The sequence below is a fragment of the Galendromus occidentalis genome, unplaced genomic scaffold (genome assembly GCF_000255335.2).
Source record: "Galendromus occidentalis unplaced genomic scaffold, Mocc_1.1 scf7180000077520, whole genome shotgun sequence".
In the NCBI taxonomy this organism is placed as follows: Eukaryota; Metazoa; Arthropoda; class Arachnida; order Mesostigmata; family Phytoseiidae; genus Galendromus; species Galendromus occidentalis.
The window spans coordinates 55453-73673 of NW_003805508.1; the positions used below are offsets into that span (position 1 = coordinate 55453).

General features: G+C 51.5%; 1 protein-coding gene across 1 annotated transcript; it reads left to right on the forward strand.

Annotated features, from left to right (window-relative positions):
- The first annotated feature begins 8757 nt into the window (after positions 1-8757).
- LOC114828438 (uncharacterized) lies at positions 8758-16657 on the forward strand. Its single transcript, XM_029112608.1, has 4 exons — positions 8758-8793; positions 9983-10036; positions 11016-11096; positions 15695-16657. Exons 1-4 carry the CDS (start codon positions 8758-8760, stop codon positions 16655-16657), a joined length of 1134 nt encoding a protein of 377 aa, XP_028968441.1.
- Positions 16658-18221: the final 1564 nt, after the last annotated feature.

Genomic DNA, 18221 nt, shown 5'->3' on the forward strand with positions numbered 1-18221 from the left:
TATGAGGGACGACGCTTTCGCAAAACCTCTCGAGCTGAACAGAACAACTCCCATTCAAAGGCTCGTTGTAGCACAGCGGACGCAGAGCACAGGGAAATGGGAAAAAGTCTATTCGAAGACCAAAGCCTACGGATGAGTGAAGCATTCAGCCCAGAGCCGAGGCGACCATCTAGCCCCTGGAAATGACTCAACAGAGGCCCCTCCCAGCTTCGAAATACACTGACACGAGACTGGCCTCCTGAACGGCCTCATCGGTCGACTCTACTATACAGTGCTCACTCTGAACGGTTCGGGGAAATCGAGGGTAGCTGTTTCGACGACACACGAATCCCGCGCTCCAATGAGAAACGGGGGCTGTCGCTCAGCACCATGCGGACTTTCGAGGGTTCGATTGGAAGAAACGAAGCGCATTGGGCTCCTACATGCCCTTCAAGTACGATAGCTCGACTCGCTTGCGCAAACTGCGTTTCGAGTCTTCAAGCTGGCAAGACTTCAATGCATGGTTTACAATCTACGCGTGAGCGAGCATACGCCATACTCTTAGTGCACGACGAGACCGGGAGAGAACACCTCGCTTGCAGACCTTGAATCCTTATTATTCATCGACTGACAACCGAATCTTTGCACCTTATTTATGATTGGTGAACCGGGCACCGTCCTCAGGACCGCCAGGGAGCCACAATGATCATCTATTCCCAGGTTTTCCCCAATCGATCTCCGTCTCGAATATTGCGCCGGGTCCGATCGGGTCAAAATTCCGAAACTCTGTCGATTTTCGGGGAATTCCGTTCCGAAATACTCAAAGAAAACTCACCCATCTTGTTCCAGGGACCAGAGAACGCCTTCTACGACTTAGGTTGATTTGCCCTAGAGCACACTGTAACAGAGGAGATGCTTCTCCGCTTGCCTGGTAGCGCGCTCGGTAGACTAGTGTATTGACCGGCCGGTCCCTCGACTCGCCTTAGAACGGGAATCTCCTCGCTGCTGCTGAAGCAACCAAGAGAGGCCAAGAGGGACCTTCTCTTCTTATCTGTTTTGCTGGTGAGAGAGATTCTTTCTACAATGCAGCCGGTCGTTTAGAGAGTCACGCCGCCGCCGCGCCGGGCGGGAGAGCGCGAGAATGACATGAGGCGTCACCTGCGTACAAGCGTGTCCGCGTATGCGCGTGTCCGCGTATGCGCGTGAACCGACAGCTCCTTCCCGAGAAAAAAGAAACCGATTCTTTTGAAAGGCTGTCAGAGGGGACTCTGAACGAAGAAAACAGCTTCGGCATCTCCTCAAAAGCGGAGGGGATTTTCTTGGCAATGATTCCATCATTCGAATCGACAGCGCTTTTCGTGACGAAATGATAATTAGTCGAACTCGCTGGCTGTCAATTCGTCTCTCAGTGGCTTGCCAACCGTGTGCTACCACATACTTCCGTTTCAAGGGAGGGTCTCAATTTCGATCGCATCGATTCTTCGTCACCGGCTCCCGAATTTCAGGGATCTCCCTCCCGAAGATTACCCCTCTTAACCATGATCTGTTTGGGTGGGAGGAGTTTAAAATGTTTGATGACAAGACTTAGCTACGCAGTGTGATTGCGGAAAGGGAGTTACAAATGCAAGTTGCCCAATTGAGGAGATCCTACTCATGATGCTCTTGGCTAAAAGCATCACCAGATACCAATCAGACAGGGCGCATGTCTCTCGCTCGTGCAAGCCTCCCAAAGTCTCATCTACGAAAAACCGAGTCGATCCGGCAGACTGGGCGACATTTGTTCGCACTCCGAGGTCGCATGAGTGCGGAGGTCCCCGTCTCGCTCAAAGGCGTTGGATTGAGGACGACTTTGAAGTATTTTTTCGCGCGGTACTCCATCGATCGCCAGAAAGGTCGAAGACTGGTGAGACAGTCCGATGCTCAGCGCTACCGGCGCTTCCCGAGCAAAACAAGCTCTCCGGAAGCAATCCGCGCACTCCGTAGACGCGCTCGTACAGGTATTGAGTTCCTTGGAACCATTTCGGCGGAGCTCGTCTTTGTCCCGCCTCCTCATCCCAACCTTCCCGCCCTGACAATCCTTCGTGACCCCGGGCCTTGCGGATGACAAACTTGAGGCAAGGGGATGGTACTCGATGAAGTCCGGAATCGATATCGGATGAGGCGGATCGTCGAGGATGGACCATTCGCCTGTATTGATCCCACGTCGGGGAGGGTTATCGTGAAGGGGGGGCGGGAACTCTTCTGGAGCAGATCCTGACTTCTTAGAAGCTACAATTCTTCGTTTGGGTGACAATCACATGGTTAAGGAGACCCGTTACGCCAGGAAGTCTAGGTCTTTGACTTTTCCTTCAGTTCGCATCTTATTAAACGACTCCGAGGCACTACTTTATGTCTGACACCTCCGACGGAACCAGAAACAGACGCATTATCTCTCTTTATGACGCTTCTCGCTTCCTCTTATCAACGCATAGAGGCGGTGTTTGAGCACTTCAGTGCCTTCACACTCGAGAGTCGGCCGTGTCGTTTGGGTAGGTTCAAGCGAAGCTGACTTCGCTTTTAATGCTCTTAAGTGAAAATAAATTCAACAGTCGTGCGTCCACCGTATCAACGGCTCATGGTTGAATCGAATGACCGTTAAGGTTCAGTCTAGATAAAGCCGAACAGAAACCGGAGGGAGCTTTGCTCTTGAGTTCGTTCTCGTTGAGAGTTCTCGAGAAATGATCTTGGTGATTCCGCCTTTCCCCGATGCGGACATGGAGCTTCCCGAAAAGGAACTCGACTCATTTTCGGCCCGTAGAGCAGAGCAATGCGTACCTCGGCATGGAGATCTGCGCTTCTCGTTTTGCTTGCTCACCACAATATCGTGGCCGCTTGCGCGCGACGATAATTCATGGACGTCCCCTTCGACGACGATCGCTTTGGGGGGTCGGCGATTGAAACGTCATTCTGATTATCGCGATGTCAAAATCTGAAGCTCCATAAATTATTTTTACAATCGTCCCTGTCCGATGCTTACGACTGTTGCGGCGATGCCGGTGACGCCTCGCACGGAATCCCAGATCCATGGAAGATCTGTTTGTTCGCTCCTCGGTTCGCTGAAAGCATGCTTCTTCTTCGGACTTACGAAGAGACACATTCCTTCGCGTGAACATTACGGTTCCTGCTCGGAGTTCCCCCGGTGTCTTGAAAGCCGACCCGAGCTTCGTGATTGGACCCTTCTGGCTCTCACACAGGAGCTGTTGGAACGATTTCCGATGTTCGGACTCTTCGGCGTTGCTCATAAGAATTATCGGGGCTCGTGATACCTTCTTGATAGAGAATGATCTGATCTTATCCCTCGACGATGATCATGGTCGCGTATTCGACTCCGATCTCAAGGGGCACAGGCAGATCCTTCGCGGGTAGATCTTTGTTTCTCTCGCGATTCCCCCGGAGTCAAGCTCGGGCAAATGAGAGCAGTGGTGTCTATTGAATCCATAAATCCATCATTCAGTGAATTACTTCATCGGCTTCTCAAAATCTTCAAAGGAGCCCGAAGCGCCTGCCGGAGCGGCTTTCAACTGTGACTAGCTACGAGAGGGATTCACTAAGATTCGAAATCTTTCTCTGCTCGACGTACGGCTGCTCTTGCTGTCGCTCCGGTCGCTTCTCCTGCTGTTACTGCCTGAGTCGCCGCCGCCGCCGCCACCATTATTGTTGTTGATGTCCTTTGTCTCCACACCGGTATCATCTGATGTGTAGCCACCTTGAGCGATAGAATTCCATCTTCGGGCGCTGAGAATACGTCAGATAGATCAGTCGACGAGAAGGGAAAGACGAACTCCGGAGATTCTATTCAACAAGAGGACCGGCATCAGTCAAGAGCAGACAGCGTGAAAATCCCTTACGGTTTTCGGGGGGACTGATAGACGATCTTCGTAGAGTCCCGTAGACCCCCAGATCCGCGGAGAACCGATACGTCTAGTCACTCAGTGAGAGGGTCTGCGATCTGACCTGATATAGAAGAAACGTTCCAAACTCAAATGATCATCGGTGCTTGCGTACAGGAGTGAGAAATCTTCTATCGAAAAGGCGTCGATTCCGCGCACGAAACTCATCCGTATCGTGGTGTGTTTGACCAGGACCGACTGGGCTACGCACCGATACCACCCGAAAGCCTGGCCAGTGGGCGTACAATGACATTCCGTCTGGTGGGTGGTTGCTCGCTTGCTTTCTCTTTGCGGTATTTCGAACAGGCTCATACAATCAAACAGTGTTGCGCAAACTCCCGAATGGGTTCTGTACCGATTTCCGCCGCCGAGTCTGTGCTATTGACCATTGGTTTCCGAGAATTTCATCGATGTACATATCGCCAAAGAGAGTGTTGATGATTCGCTCGGAAAAACTCGCTGTCGCATCCTTTCGAGTTTCCATCTCCTACGACGGCCCTGAGCTTCTCCTGCTGAAACGGGGGCGAAATAGATCGATTCATATGAGGAGTGAACTCGCCTCTCATCAACAATCTGTTGAGGAAGGCGAGCATGGAATTCGAAAAGGTCGCCCCGAGGTGCTACGCGGGCAGTCCATCAATACCCCTCTACATGAGAACTACAACAAAAACTCCACGGGCGGCCTCAACGGCGGCTCCCGCCGACCGCCCGAAGCAACGAATCCGAATTGATGAAGAAGCCGAAGAACAACAGAAACGACGACGACGACTGCGGCGATGGTGAAGGCGACATCAACGAGCATGTGAGCAAGAGGTAGTCGTATGGAGTTACGGCGAGAGGCTTCCTGCCGTCGGCGTCGCCGAGGAGACTGGAAGGCTCGCGCCGGGATCGAGTATTTAAAACCCCCTTCTAATTTCGGAGAACTCGAAACAATCTGTCTTTCTGACTTGAACTTCGTAGTCTAGAAACAGCGCCTTATCGCGGATCGGCCGATGAGACGCATCTTATCAGCTCCCGGGACGGGGAAACCCGGACCGGGGTTAGGGAAAGGGGGTGAGAGAGCATCTTTCTTTTTTTCTGGCGGAAGCACCGCCGATTCCCATATTCGGAGCAGGAGCACGCACGGAGTGTGGAGCTTTCCGATCAGAGCTGCGCCTATGGGCGACGAGACAACCCGCTATTTCTGGTCTTTTAGCGTCAATAGCAATTAGGTTTTCACGGCGATCACGGCTTCCACCATCCTCCTCCTGATGTCGTGGGGTTATGAAAGATGTTTATCCATTCGAAATTCTCCTTCTCGGACACGAGACCAGCGATTCAGAAGAGACAAACATTCAATTGGCCAGATCGTCTCTGTTCGTTCTCTTCGCGGCTGTCGCTCGTGAGATCGTATCTAATTTGTTCGCATCGCAGGAAACTTGTGGCTTGTGACCATATGGTGCTTTTGATGAAGAATTCAAAGTTGGCCAAATAACAGCTCAACACAATGAGCTCAGTCTGTGAAGCCTCCGAAAGATAATGAAGAACAGGAACGTGAACAAAATTCCCGCGAGAGCGCGGTCCCGAACGCCGCAGTCAGCGATTGTTGGTCGACAAAGCGCGACCTCAACCCGCGATCTCGATAGAGATCTCCAAGCAAGTACCGAGTCTGCGGCTGATCCAAGCGCTTGTACTCTTTCGAGAAGTTCTGCATGCAGTCAATGGAGGGACCGGGCGAAGCGTTCGCCCTGCAGGAGTACATTGCTACGAGCAGCAGACTTCTAACACCTCGCTCCGACACCCCAGAAGAAGGAAACTCGCTCTACAAAAGCCGGCTTATGCTTTTTTTTGAAGCGTCATTCTCGTTGCTAAGCCCTGCAAACCCAATACCATTTCACAGTCTCGCTTCTCAGTCAGTCATGCTTTACAGCGTTCCATCCAGAGCGAGCAGCCCGCGTTGTGCACTTGATCGCCATTGAAAGCCCAGACTGAGAGCACGAAATAATCTCATAATCCTTGATTCGGACGGCTTTCAGCAGCCAGATGCCTTGACGACGTTGAGTACTTCGGGTACTGCCGTCGTTCAGAAACTTGTGTTTGCACTTTGAATTTTTCTCTCTCTTCCTCTCTCAGCTCGTGTCGAGGGTCGCCTGATCTCGAAGAGTGCTCTACGGAATCTGACCGACTCAGCGGGGAGAATTTTTCCTGATTCTTGTCTGTAGCGAACGGGCGTCTAATCGGAACTCTTCGCAAAAATAAAGTTCTAAGCTGATACCCTTAATTGGCAGGCCCTCTCCGCATCTATCGAGAATAAATATCAGATCCGGTAGCCAGCTTTACAGGAGCAATTACCACTTGCCGAGTGCCGATGCGTAAGGAGGAAAAAGAAGAAGACGGAGGAGAAGAGAGAAAACTGCTATTAATGTAGCGAGAGCATAGGCGGCGCCTACAATCACGCAGATGAACGAAGATATCTTTTTTCGGCAGATCGCCGTTCGCTTCGTGAGGATGAGACCCCTACCTGGTGGTCCAGTACCACACATTGCAGCAGCCAAACGGTTCATGTCTTCTTCATAGCACCTGAGCGAGGACCTAAACAACCCACCTACTCGGTCGATGGCCACCACAAGTTTTTTCGAATCGCCTCTCGTCGGCACATCCATTCCTACGAATAAGAAATCGAAGGCTCCGGCAACCAAGCTCGAGGCACAGAACCGCTCGAACTCTAAAATTCGCCGGCGCACCTGATAGCATTCGTGGCCCGCTACATCAATACCGGAACTGTGGACGCACGGACTGGAGCTCGCGACCCGAATTTTTGACAGCGACTCGAATCAGGCAGAGTCAGACCGCGTGAGAGCAATATGCGAAAATGTGACATGAGAAGGCATCATTGTGTTCCTCGAGTAATTGTCGAAGAAAGCTTCTGAACACCTCAAGAAGAATGTCTCCACCTCCAACGCGAATTTAAAGCATCGATGACCCGACACAATGGACGCGGCAGCGTTTTCAGTGTTCCGAATCACAAAGGAAAACGTATACTATGATCTCAGTCGTACAGTGCAGGACGCTGCTGCCGACGCGAGCACCGTTTCTAGCCCTGCAGGTTTTATTGGCCGACCACAAAAGAGACTGAGATCAAAGTGTAGCCAGGTGTAAAATTCCACCTCGGACGAAAACCGCAGAAGCGGCAGCCGCGAACAACTTCGAGCACAAGTGAGAAGCTCTCGCATCGGTTTCTCGAATGTCGACCGACGGAGTCCTCTCAATTCTGGCGCAGCTGTCAGAAATCGGATTTCAGGAAAAAAGCGGCACCTTGCAGCCGAGGGTCGCTGCGTTGTCTCTCGGCCCAATGGTGAAAGCCTAATGAAGTTCACGGCTGTGTTTCTCCCGAGAAATGCGACCAGCAGTCGTACGCCCGCGAATCCCCAGAGTGCTCACCAGACTACCGCCCGTTGTGCTTCTCCGCTGCGAAATCCTGTCGGTTTCATTCTCGATTCACGGTCAACTTGCGGCTGAAATGAGTTCGAATCCATCCCTTTTCTCTCCTTCAAGTCGAAGAAGACGAACACGGCACGTTCCGCTTGAATAGGGAAGCAAAAAACGACTGTCGGCAGGCTGTCAACAAATGAAGCAGAGGTAAACGTCAAATCGCTGTCGATGCAACCCAAAATCGGAGCATCCGTTTTTGGATGCAATGGTACGACATATCGCTGCCCTGGCTCTCGAGTTCCTATTGTTCGAACAGCAAGCAGACAGACTTACCGACCAAGTCAATTCTGCATAGGAAATATATGACCCTGCGGTGAGCTTTTTGTGTGGTGGAGAGTGGAGAGTATCTATGTATGTAGTTGTGATTGAATTCGTCGTGTAATCATGTTCAATCCCGAAACCACATGCGCTAGAACCACGATGATCCGAAATCCGAATAGATCGGAGTCGCTTATCAAGCTATCTATTTAGTTTGAAAAACGCTCTCGAACGACCTAGTGTGCGCCTGTCGCCTCGAAGTGTTTGCCTGTTGCTCGTTGTATTGTCAGTTTTGAGTTCTCGAAATCAGGTCTGGGCGCTACATTGACGAATCTTCTCAAGGTTGAGGATCGATGCCGTCCTTCAGATCCACTTGAGGATCGTTCGAGTATCCAACTGCGTCAACCGGACGGAGCTCCATTGAAAGCTCCGTCAACAGACTGTCAGCTACATCATAAGACAGGTTACAAGTGCTCAACGGGGGTATATTGAACGGACCCTCGGACACTCGACAAATGTTTCCGCGAAAATACGACAATTCGGACGTTCAAGTTTCCCTGAGTATCGATCAGAACTTCTCCCCCCTTACTAATGAGCAGCGAGCGATTTTCGTATTTGCCATCTTGGTGTTCCTGATCCTGTTGAGCATTAACTCGTGTGTGCAATCGCTTTCTTGCCGACGCACATTTTCCGGATACAGCTCCCAGTATGCGGAGAGTTTTGGACGTTTCTCCGTTCCAAGCAAGAACAGTAAGGAGGTTGTGAAGCGTACGCTCTAAAGTTCCCTCGGAAATCCATTCCTTCGACCTGGATGGACTCCACGCATGAACTTCCAACTTAAGGCATGGAGTCCAGTCTCATGAGGTCTGCGGCGGAGCTTCGTGAAGGCGCTCTCTCTCTCACCCAAACCCTCTCGCCTCTCCGAAGTCCATATAAGCGGCGTCTGCTGGTGGATCCTCACTCACAATCTTCGTGGAGCTGTAATTTCACTTCGTGAAGTTCGTGAAAAGTTTCGATCTCGGATACAGGACAGAACAACATGTTGTTTCCAATCTTAGTGAGTTTACTTGTCGCCGGCTTGACGTCCGGTGATTCGATGCCAACAAAACAGAAAACTGTCATGACCGCGAGATGTCGAGCTCAGTGCCTCAACAAGGTTAGTTCAATCTCCGGAGATCATTCGCTTGGACCGGGATTAGAGAGACAGTGCACGAACGAGTTCCCTCGGTCAACGCCTCGCTCAAGAAGTCTCGAGAGGATTTACGGCGTCGAGTGAAATTGTACGCGAGCTGCGATCGGTGTTCGGATGATCGCCGTGTGTCTTCTCTCGGTGGTGGTCTTCAATCTTGACGGATCCACCGGAGCGTGTACGGTTGTTTTTTGCGTTTTCTCCGGCAAATTACAAATTTTCGCTCCACTGAGTTCTTGTTCACGATGTCCCGTATACTGAGCGACCTGTGGCCTCTATACGGACGCCGGCGCCGCAGCTAATTCACAAAAGTCCCATCTCTCGATTGTTGCATGCATGCATGCAAACGAGCGAGCGAGGGAGCGAATGTCAAAGTCAAACACAAACAATCTATTGTCCCTTGTTCCTGTCGCAATTGTTCGCAGCCATGTTGATGCGGAGCGGTAACAAGAGAGCATCGAGGAGCCCGCCATCTGGCTAGTCTGATACAGATAGATTCGCGGCCTCCAATCCCTTATCTACTCAGGCTATCGACCGTTGGTTAGCCGACCACTCAGATGTTTGCAAATTTCGGACCGAAGTTCTGATGCCCAGGTACGAGACGTTCCTCAGAATTTCGCTCGATGACGAAAATCGCTCTCCAGCTGTCAAAAGTGTCTGGACGCGACTGCTCATCCGTTCGATAGGCCTGACGATTTTTTTGAAACTCTCCTTTTTTTTCTGATCCAGAGCAATTCACGTCAAAGTTTTTGTCCCCCGGTTTTCGCTGAAGCCGGCTGTCTCGAATTCTCGCGCATCGTAGACGCCGCGCAGTGGGTATCCTTCTGACGGGCTTCGAAAGCCTGCCGAGCACGTTCATCTGAAATCAGGCGTCAAGCTCCTGGCCTCGGATACCGTCGTGAATTTGTCGGGTTTCGAAAGTCCTCGACGACGCATCTCGATACATATAGTATTTTTGACTATCACTCGAGCTCATTTTGCAACCGTTCACTCGAACGGCCTCCGACGAGACATTGAATGTCTCCTTCTGGCCCCGAGTCGGTGCCCCAGACGACTCTGGCTCGGGCTACCCCAGTAACCCGATCCGTATGTTTTGTGTTGGATAAATATGAAGCGGAGTAAACCACCTAGGCTAAGCCGTATTTCATCGTTGCAGTTCGTCACCGACGCTCCCACAAAGGACTGCTCGGATAGCTTCTCCTGTTGGTCGGTAAGTACAAAGCTGAAAGTATCTCTCACGTTTTTTTCGAGACATTCGAGAGCGGTGCTCGGAATGAGAGTGGGACCGTCGCGACGGTGAACGGAACATGAATCACAAGTCGCAAACCCTGATGCTCGTGCCTGGAACCCATCGTTGGAGCGAAATCACTATTCAGTGTGACATCTGTTTGCGTCAGGATATGTGTGCTACCCAGTTCTCAGGATCAATGGGACGCGAGAACGGAGAAAAAAAAAGATTTCGACCTCTCATAGAATAACAAGCAGCAAGGCGGAAGATGTGCGCTCATCCGACAAATTCCTACATTTGTTGCAACGGAGTCGTCGCCGCCGCCATCGTCTTAGTCGAAAGATGTTTCGTGTTTCACTCGCGGATCTCGTTTTTTTTTCTCGAATCCGAACATGAATACATTCGTCGCGTCCTCGGCTTGAGAGGAACAGTATTACGGGCTGTTGGCTCAGCTGCTCTCGCAAGGCGACGACAGCGCGGCTCACAACACATACAATAGCGACTCGTATTCGTGATGGCTAATTCTCGCTTGATGTATGAGCGAACCAGCTACGACGGATCGAGCAAGGTAGAAGGGAGGAACTAGGGGGAGACGAAGAATGAGAGTATTGCTAGGGTACAATGCATACGATAATACGGTCGGTTGACTCCGGTTTCAACCAGGGCGTCTCTGGTGACAGTTGGTGGTTCCCGGAGTATTGTATTTAGCACGGAGAATTTCACACATGACCGAATCGGAAAGAATATCCCCGCCGCCCTGATGTGAGAGGCAGCTCCTGCCAGACAGTCCCCGAGACGGCGATTTCAACGACGGTCATGCTCAGGGCATTGATGAGAACTCGAAAAAATAATTATTCAATCGCACATCGAGCAATCCATCAGCTCTTGTTGGGAGCGATCAGATCCGTTTCGCGTTAGAGAGGGTCCATCTTCTAATCTCAATGTTCTTCCTCGATTTCAGTGCTGGACGCTCTGCGACAAGCTCTACAGAGACGTCAACGTGAACGCGTGGAACCAAATCTGCGATAACGGAGCTCTTTGCGTGAGTACCCCATCTACGGAACCCTTTTCGAACGAACGGCTCCTGCAGTGTACATAAGCTTGATCTCGATTTCTGGACGTGGAGGCTCGGGTGAGGATCTCGCTGAGCAGAGACACCACCCTCCCCTAGTGTCTACCTGTCCGTGAGTGCGCGCGTAGAAACGTAACAGCGATAGAAACGACGAGGGACGAAGAGAGACGGAAAGTAGAGCCACCTCAATCTGAAGTGCTCTATTCAGCCGTCCATGGACAATTACGAGGTCCGCTCGGCCCGTCATCACCCAATCAGCAGCGTCAGCCGCCGCGGCGGTATTGGCGTGGCGGCAACGACGACAACAACGACGACGGGCGATGATGGCGGCGGCCGGCAGTCGCTGCGAAGAGTTCTCCGAAGACGAAATAGCCGTTGGATGGGGGATGGACGGTGGACGACTTGCTTGGCAGCGGGCGCTCCGTAGGGCCCCGATTTCGGTCGACGTCTTATTCGTTTATTGACACAGCGGAGCGGACGTTCGGTTCTCGAATGTTTTCCTGTTTTCTGTGAAACGCTTCCTCCGTGTCGATATTTTCCCCGTCTAGAAGCCCTCGTTCCAATCGTCTGAGAACGCCATTCGGCGACGCTCCGCCTCGTCGATAAGTCTGAGTTGACGACAAGTCCGCGCATTTTCGTGTTTCCGATGCTTCGGAAAACACTCCTTGATCTTGTCGTTACTATTCCGGCGAGCTCGACAACGACCGCTCAAGATAGATCCGACTGAAATCGTTCAATGCTCATTCAACGATGGTGGCGATGATAACGAAGACGACGCCGGCGGCGGCGGCTTTCAGAGACGCTCGATTTGACGAGGTGTTCATGACTTGACCAGCTGGTCTACCTACCTAGTGTATATGCACACCCCCCAATCCGAAGCGAGAATGGACGCTGGGCGGAAGCTTTCAAACGTAGAACTAGCAGCGACGAGAGAACAACAGGAGGCAGCCGTTGAGATCTGAAAGTAACGCGTCATCTGCTGTTGGTGCCGCCGACGCTGCCGGCGAACGCGGCCGCAGCCGATCTAGATTGGCTAAAAGACGTCGTGGCCACGACGAAGATCGTTGTCACCGCTGCCGTCATCAGAAATCGTCGGTTGTCTCCAAGTTCTTCTTCCATCTAGTTGAGGAGTGTTTGGCTCTTCGGCGTGTTGGATGGATGGATGGATGGATGGATGAAGGCGCGGATAGATGCCGCCCGTCCCGGTGATTGTGTCTCGTCGTCGCGTAGTCTTCCTCGTCAAAACGTTGTCGTTGTTGTCGACGTCGCTGTTGTTGTTGGCGTCGTTACGCTCGTCTGTGCCGTTGCTGGCTGCTGCCGCTGGCTTCTCTGATTCTCCTCGTTGAAGGCTCGGCCCCCTAATTTGAACCTGACGTGAAGACAGCCAGTCGAATCGCCTACGTTTCCTTCTTGTTTCATGCTGATCGGACTCGATGTAACCGTACCTCCGAGCTGCTTTATACTTTTGTCCTGCCATCGGCTTTTCCCCGGCTGATTCCCCAGCGTCTGATGCTCCTGTCGATCGTTTTTTTCCGAATGGAGAACTTTAAATTGTCAAAGTCCGAGTCGCGATCTTCCGAAGCGTGCTGACGGGCGAACGGACAGATCGACAGAAGAAAAAACAGCGGTAGCGGCGACGACAACGGCGTCCCATGATATAGGAGGAACGAGAGAACGGTGAAGTTTAGTGTTGAAGTCGATGCCCGTTTGGCTGAGTCGTTAACTAGCTCCTCGTAAAGTTTATGGCTTCTGCCTCTTCGTCGAACGAACCCAGCTGTATCCATCGGCGCCCTTCCTCCGCAACCTAATGAGGCTCTCTACCTGCGTGAGGGAGAGGAAAAAACGAAAACGGACTTCTTTCTTCGCAAGCGCCACGTTCTCTCTCAAAAGAAACATTAAGCGAGGCTCGAACAAGAGTCGACAACGCGATAATTGGCTCGACAAATTCCGATGCGCGTTTACCGCCCGACGGAGTACAGCGGATCGGAATTTCTGTCAATCGGAATCGTCTTCTGAACTCTTCTATGATACGTTTTCGAGCTCTGATCGTAATTGACCGCCTCTATACGATATGCCCGGAGAAGAAGAATCGTAAATGTCGCCGATTCCGTTCGAGCTGATTGTGATGTCGGAGAGGGATATTTACCATTAATAATGCTTTATACTTCAATACTATTTTATGAGTCTCGAGTGCTTGTCCCAAGATGTCAAATAGCGAAGTTGGACTTCCCGAGGGTCGAGATCGCAGCAAGACGATTTGCTCCGAGACTGGGTTTCGAACAAACGACCGGCCCTGCTTGTGCCCGTGATGAGCGACTTGTGCAGTTGCCCGCCCGGTCGTCGTGCAGCCTGATCTCGACGATGATATCAGCAAGCCCCGACAGACGTCTCAGCGAGGAGTATTTGTTTTAAGAACATGAAGTTGAAGCGAAAATTGATTTCTCCGGCCGATAGGGGCGTGTTGGCTGGCCGGCTCCGTTCATAGATAGAACGAGATTGCGTCGTTTTCTGTTTGAAGAGCAGATTCCGTGACCACAGCCTTAGACGTTTTGTGCTGCTGGAGCAGTTGCGGCCGCTCACGGCAACGGGCAGTAAGCACCCCAGTATGGCCCGACCCGTCGAGTCCTGTGTTTCAGTGGTTCCGTCAGCCAGCCAACGAGCGAGCGAACGAACATTCAATTTACCAAAAACACGCGGACGTTCCCCTACGGGACCGAAACGTCCCCATGTCAGCGGGTTCTCCCGCGAGAGGACCCCGTTTTGATTTCGGGGCTAGAAAATCACTTGATTTCAGATTCGTCGAGTTTTTTATCCGTTCTTGCCCATCTCTCCGGTTTTGCTTCGATAGCTAATCTCTGGAACTCCGATTTAAGCGCCTAACTGTCATCTCCCTCGGACTGTCAGCTGTTATCTGTACCTGAAGACGCGTGTCAAAGCGACGATTGGGACAAATTATAGCTGGCCATCTGATTCGTTTGATGCAGGCAGTCGGGCGGGCGGGCGAGATGCAGGCCGGAGAAGACCGAAGTCTATGCATTGACAGCTCTGCTATCTTATCTTCTCGGTCGGTTAGTACGACGCTGTCTGGGACCATTACCTCTCTTCAAATAGTGTCGTTCCTCCTTTTTGCTTTTATCTTCGTTCTTCTTCTTATTCACCGATGATGCCTACGCTCGTTGCGCAACCAATGCCGGCTTGGCGCTGCACTTGACGATGTTCGTCTCCACGACCAAGATCGCCTGTCGTCACGCTATACGTTGCGCACAGGTTACCGTATTTCCGCGTATTCCATGAGTTTTCGTCTTTTGCCGTCATCGTCAGTCATCCGGTCGCTTTTTCTTTTCCCCAGCCGCTTTCTCTCGGTGGAAGTTCTCAACTCTCGTCCGTCCGTGTTTTTCGAAACTTAGAGGAGAAAATAACGCTCCTGAAGGCTATGAAAGCAGACTCGACGTCGCCGTATCGCCATTAGACGTCTGAGAATTTACGGAACCGGCTCATTGCTTCATCGGTCTGACTGAGGTTAAAGGAGGCGTTTCCTTGTTGACGCTTCGTGTGTGTCTGATGCTTTTCTTGTTGATACCTGGCTGGACGGAGCAACCTACCGAGCAACGTATATACGGACGCCTGAGACGTTCTCCTCTCGTGACTCCAAACGCAAACAAGACAGCCTCGTGTTCTTCTGGTTGTTCGATGAAGACCCTGCTGGGAGGAGGCCCCACGCTGTTGGCTGACGTACTTCGTCTACTATTTGTTTAGCGAGCCCGCCTCTCGTTCTCTTCGTCAGACGAGCGGACGAAGTCGACCGGTCCGATGGGCGACGACCAAGCGAAGTCCAAACAGCGGACAATTATCGCGACTTCAATCTTGTTTCGCTCTTGGACGAAGCCCGCAGAGCAAACCCAGAACCGGGCAGCGATCGTCAGATTCTATGTTGCGCCGCCCTAAAACGGATTTCCGCCTCCGGAGCCGTCCTTCAAGATGAACTCGGAGGCGATCGAACAAGAGTGTCGACGAAAACACTTTTCCTCCGACTTCGGAGAAACGTGTGCCGAAACCAACGGTTGCAACAAACCTAAGTCCGCAACTCGCGGTATCGCGTCCGATCTCGTTCCAACAATCTGATCAGTCCGAGGCCAGTGCGTGTCTGTCGCTGATCGATGTGTCTTGCCAAGAGCATGGAGGATCTCTTCGGCCAGGTGCGAGATGTCAGCTCTAATGCCTTCGAGAATTGTTTTTTTTCTCCTGGGGTGCCCGATTTCTCGGCAGACGAGCGCAATGTCAGGCGAGCGGGCAGGTAGATCAGCTGGTCTTCGGTTGTTAGAAGATCATCCTGGCGAAGGCATTCTCGTGCTGGCTGTGCTTGATGAGCAAGTGGAGCGTCTTGAGATAACGTCATGTTCGCTTGATGGATGGTCGAGGCGCATTTTAATTATTATATAAATATTTATCTTGCTGTCTGTCATGCGGTAGACGAGCACGACATGGCCTCTCAATTACTGCAGCCAAACTTCCTCAGAGCCGAGCGATATTCGAGACGGGAAAGCTAAAACGAGCGTTTTTATTTTCAGACCGAAGGATGCCAGGAATCTTGCCGCTTCTACAACTCTCATTCAGAGCTCATCGAGGCAACGCGAACCGATACCCATTTCACTCATCCTCTCAAGTACGAAGTCGACGATCGGCACAATGTGGTGCTCCTCAGCTGGACCTGTCCTGAGGGCAACGATCGCATCGAGCCCCTGGTCTACGTTCTCACCGGTTACGATGGGTCTGCCGAGGAAATTCTGGATCAAACCTACTTCCACAACTTGACCATCTCCAGGGACTTCCTCCGGCTCTTCTCTAACATCCGCTTGACCGCTTACGACTCGAATGGCAAAGTTGCCGAGATGGAGAGATCGTTGCACGATTTCAAACTGGAGCAATGGTCTCCATCTCTGAACTCGTTGAAGTTCTCGCGGAAGTTCACCGTGAGAGAGGTCGACGCCTACATCAGCTGGCCGAGATTCACCGATGAGGACATCACCTACGAGGTCGAGTGGAAGCGGGTTGAGAACTCGTTTGATATCACCGGACATCTCACCACCCAAAAGAACGCCGCCGTTGTTTCCTTGTGGCCCAACGCCCTGTATCAGGTCAAGGTCCAGGCCATCAGAGGAGACGTTCCGGATGTTGTTGCTCAAAGTGAAACCATATTTTTCTACACGAAGCCGCATGGGGAGGTCCCAGTCCCGCGAGCTAGGTGTAACGGTCGCTGTATCGACGAGGAGTTCCTCGTATACTGCGCGATCGTTGTGGTAGCTCTGACTGGACTCTTCGGTTTGCTCTGCCTCACGTTCTGTAGGAAGTCCAGATCGGGCGTCACTGCAAACGACATCGAGAGCGGTTCGGTCAAATATCCGCCGATCGGGAGACCGAACTTCGTGCGGCTCGTCGCGCCTCCGCCCCCTTACAAAATGTTCCACAACGACGATCGTTTTTCGTGGACTCCTTCCCCATTAGGGAAAGATAAAGAAATTATCCAGGCCTGAATCATGCTCTTCTCCTCAGAAGTTCCGTTCTCCGAATTTCTCCATGATTCACAGAAAATTTCGATTGAAAAACGGTTCGGGTTCGAAGAACCCATCTTCGAAATGCCTCCTATTGATCTCTGAGCGATGCGAAGGGAATTACTGATCTCAATCGGGTCCTTCCGAATCGAACGGGAAATTTTGACTCGAAATTGTCCTGCAAATGATGTTGTTAGACGAGTACTAGACAGTACCGGCAACTCTGTACAAAGCATGAAGTGTATATAAGCTGTATATTTATGAATGATTGTTAATTTATTACAAAATAAATGTGATAATAGAATGATTGTTAATTTATTACAAAATAAATGTGATAATAGCCAGCTCAATGCAAAAAAACTGCGATCCCTACACTATGATTACCCGCATAATGGCTCCCGCTCCCACTTATAGCCCCGAAGGCTACCATCAAGACGGTCAGATACCGCTAATAGTTGAGCCAAGGCGCTTTATATCCCAGAAGGAGACTTCCATCAATCGACCAAGATTTTTCTCCCTCTTAATGCTTCACTTACGGGCCAAGTATGAATCGTTCAGCGGTGAGTTCTTGATGGATCCCTTTGTGATCGAGTCCACTGGTGTGTGGGAGAGCGACGTGGGAAATCGGACGAAGAATCGAATGCAGAGTCGGGAATCCTTGAGCTATTGTTTTCGTTCGAGAACGAATCGCCATCGAGGTACGGCGGGGCAACTCGAGACCTAATAGACTTTGGAGGGGGGGTCTTCGCGAAGGGGTCTTCCAGTCACGGGCCCTCGGGACGCTTGGTTTCCAGGGCGGATAGCTTTCTTGGATTTCTGACTTTATATTTATTTAATTGTCCAACATTTAAACCTAAGTTATTCACTGAAAGATGTGAAGATGCCAAGTACGCGCTCGAACATGGTCCGCTCGAGACAGCTGACCGAGCTTCGACAGCATCTGCATGGAGCGCTCGCTGTACCGAATGCTCAGCGGGACTGGCTGCTTTTGGGAGGTTCCGATGTTCAAGTCGAGAAGGTCCAGTGCCCCGGGACTGCGCCTGAGCTTCCGAAGTTCTCGAGATAAAATGGCCTCAGTAGTGGTCTTCCCTGGGAGCTACGTGGGTTGACTCTTGACCATGATCATCGATTTCAATTATGATAACAGCTGGGTATTCCTGTATCCATCGCTGCTGAGAATGGAGATCGACAAAAGCTTCAGACGACTTCATGCTGTGGGGAAGGACTTCCGGCTCCGTGATCACCGGGCTCGGAGTCGAGTCGTTACTTTCGCCGCAGAAGAATGCCACCCGGTCACATAAGATCGGTCCACCACAGAGAAGCTCCGACACGAAGTTCATTTCGGGAATAATAATTCTCTTTGGAGGGACCCTAAGTCGGTATGGAATCTCGCTTCTCGATTCCATGAATTCGAAACTGCGCGTGGCGGAGAATTCCTCCGGAAGTAACTTCTCTCCTCGTGCTGAGTCGATTCCATTCTACCCCCCCGACGAATCCTTCCAAGTGAATTTTTCTCGGGTGAGTGAGACTAGCATTGAACTCAAGT